The sequence below is a fragment of the Alosa pseudoharengus genome, unplaced genomic scaffold (genome assembly GCF_046254945.1).
Source record: "Alosa pseudoharengus isolate Yale_2024_CS ecotype anadromous, Long Island Sound unplaced genomic scaffold, YU_APseudo_1.1 YU_APseudo_1.1_scf_15, whole genome shotgun sequence".
Lineage (NCBI taxonomy): Eukaryota > Metazoa > Chordata > Actinopteri > Clupeiformes > Clupeidae > Alosa > Alosa pseudoharengus.
The window spans coordinates 38,198,585-38,200,460 of record NW_027468620.1 but is presented as its reverse complement, the minus strand read 5'-3'; the positions used below and the strand labels follow the sequence as shown (position 1 = coordinate 38,200,460).

The 1,876-nt window shown below is 44.6% G+C and overlaps 1 protein-coding gene across 3 annotated transcripts in view; it reads right to left on the bottom strand.

Annotated features, from left to right (window-relative positions):
• The window catches only part of ubr2 (ubiquitin protein ligase E3 component n-recognin 2), a 97,929-nt gene that overhangs the window by 27,413 nt on the left and 68,640 nt on the right, over positions 1-1,876 (bottom strand). The window contains exon 36 of one of the 3 annotated variants that reach the window (XM_076286385.1): positions 346-401. The exons of the other annotated variants lie outside the window; for them this stretch is intronic. Coding sequence (XP_076142500.1) covers positions 346-401 — 56 coding nt within the window. The remainder of the gene's footprint in view (positions 1-345; positions 402-1,876) is intronic. 3 annotated transcript variants of the gene reach the window in all.

Below are 1,876 nucleotides of genomic sequence, written 5' to 3'. Positions count from 1 at the left end.
GTGGAAAGGCAACCTGCAGTCCAGCATGCGGAACCAAACCTGACCAAGGAGCTCAGACAATCATCCTGCACACACACACGCACACACACACGTACACACACACACACACGCACGCACACACACTCGCACACACACGCACACATACACGCGCACGCACACGTACACACACGCACACATACATACACGCGCACGCACGCACGCACACACACACGTACACACACACACACGCACGCACACACACTCGCACGCACACACACACACATGTACACACACACACAGCGGATCAGTGTCATGGCCATGAATAGGTGAAGAGCAGAGTTGTTTGGGATGCGGTTGCTTAGTTACCTGTCTGCAGGGTAAACTCCCAAACAGAGGCTTCTCCTCATCCACCAGCAGCCGCTCTGCAATCCACACACACACAGACACACACACACACACACACACACAGACACACACACAGACACACACACACACACACACGCACAGACACACACACACACAGTATTAAAACATAATTTCTATAGATGCATAGATCTCAAGCAAGTGTGTGTGACCTACAGACTGCATGCTGCTCCAGCAGAGGATGGGTCCAGTTCATTGAGGGTGTTATGTGTGTGAGACTGACCTATACACTGGATGGTGTGTGTGTGTGTGTGTGTGTGTACGTGTGTGTGAGAGACACAGACCAATAGACCAGATGGTGTGCATGTGTGTGAGACTGACCTATAGACTGGATGGTGTGTGTGTGTGTGTGTGTGTGTGTGTGTGTGTGTGTGTGAGAGACACAGACCTATAGACCAGATTAGTGTTGTCACGATACCAAAATTATGACTTCGATACGATACCTGCCATAACGATCACAATGCTCGATACTAAAACGATACTACGGCGAAATCCTAAGATATCTGGACAAGAAAGGACTCATACCTCCTCCAAGTGTATTGAGTCATTTGTGTTGAATTTGGTGCACTTTTGTAGTGTGCAGGTCAATTCTGGGTTCTAAACTTCCTACATAATGATTATTTTTATATGGTCAGTAAAATAGTAGGCCTACTTTCTGTGATTAAGTCCTTTATTGTTTGTTATAGTTCATTTACATTGTGTTGTGTTTTGGCAATAAAGTAGCTTTAAATAGCCAAACTAGGCTAGATCAAGGTCAGTGTTGAAATTACTTCATGCAAATCACTGAATGCTATGCAGAGGGGCCTAATCTTTAGGCCATCTGATGTACAGTATAGGCTACCCTAGGCCTTCCCGTGTTCATGAGATTCTTTGACAGTTGCAAAGGGGAAAATGTGAGGATAGTCTTCGTTGCGCCCAGTGTACAAGTACGACGTTCCAACCACTCAGGTCTTCGTCAGATAGGCCTACACCCTTACCTGTTGCAATATATCTGTGTGCATTACTACATTACGTCTATTTCTTTGATAACATGATTTGCTAGCACGTACTGTAACAATACGCCGCTATTATTATTAGGACTCAACACACTTTGGTGGTATTATGCTGTGGGCTTTAATTAGCGCATGTCGGGTAGCCTATCCTACATCTGGGCAATAATTATTGAACAAATTGCAGTCTACATGCCATAACAAATATTACCAGTAGTAGGCTACTGACCGAACATGAAATAGATCGTTTACAAGTTATGGTAATGTTATTCTGGCGTGAACATTGCGCTTTCATCACGTTAGCACCCTATGTTTACAGCTCGTTATGTCTCGTCAAAATGATTACAGCTCGTTATGTCTCGTCAAAATTCATTGATGAAGGAAGGTTCGCTTTATCCCAGAGAACCATACTCGTTTCACTTAGGCTAGACTAAAACATAAGAGAAGAACTTGGCACTAACCATGTAGTCGTGTTTGCTATAGCA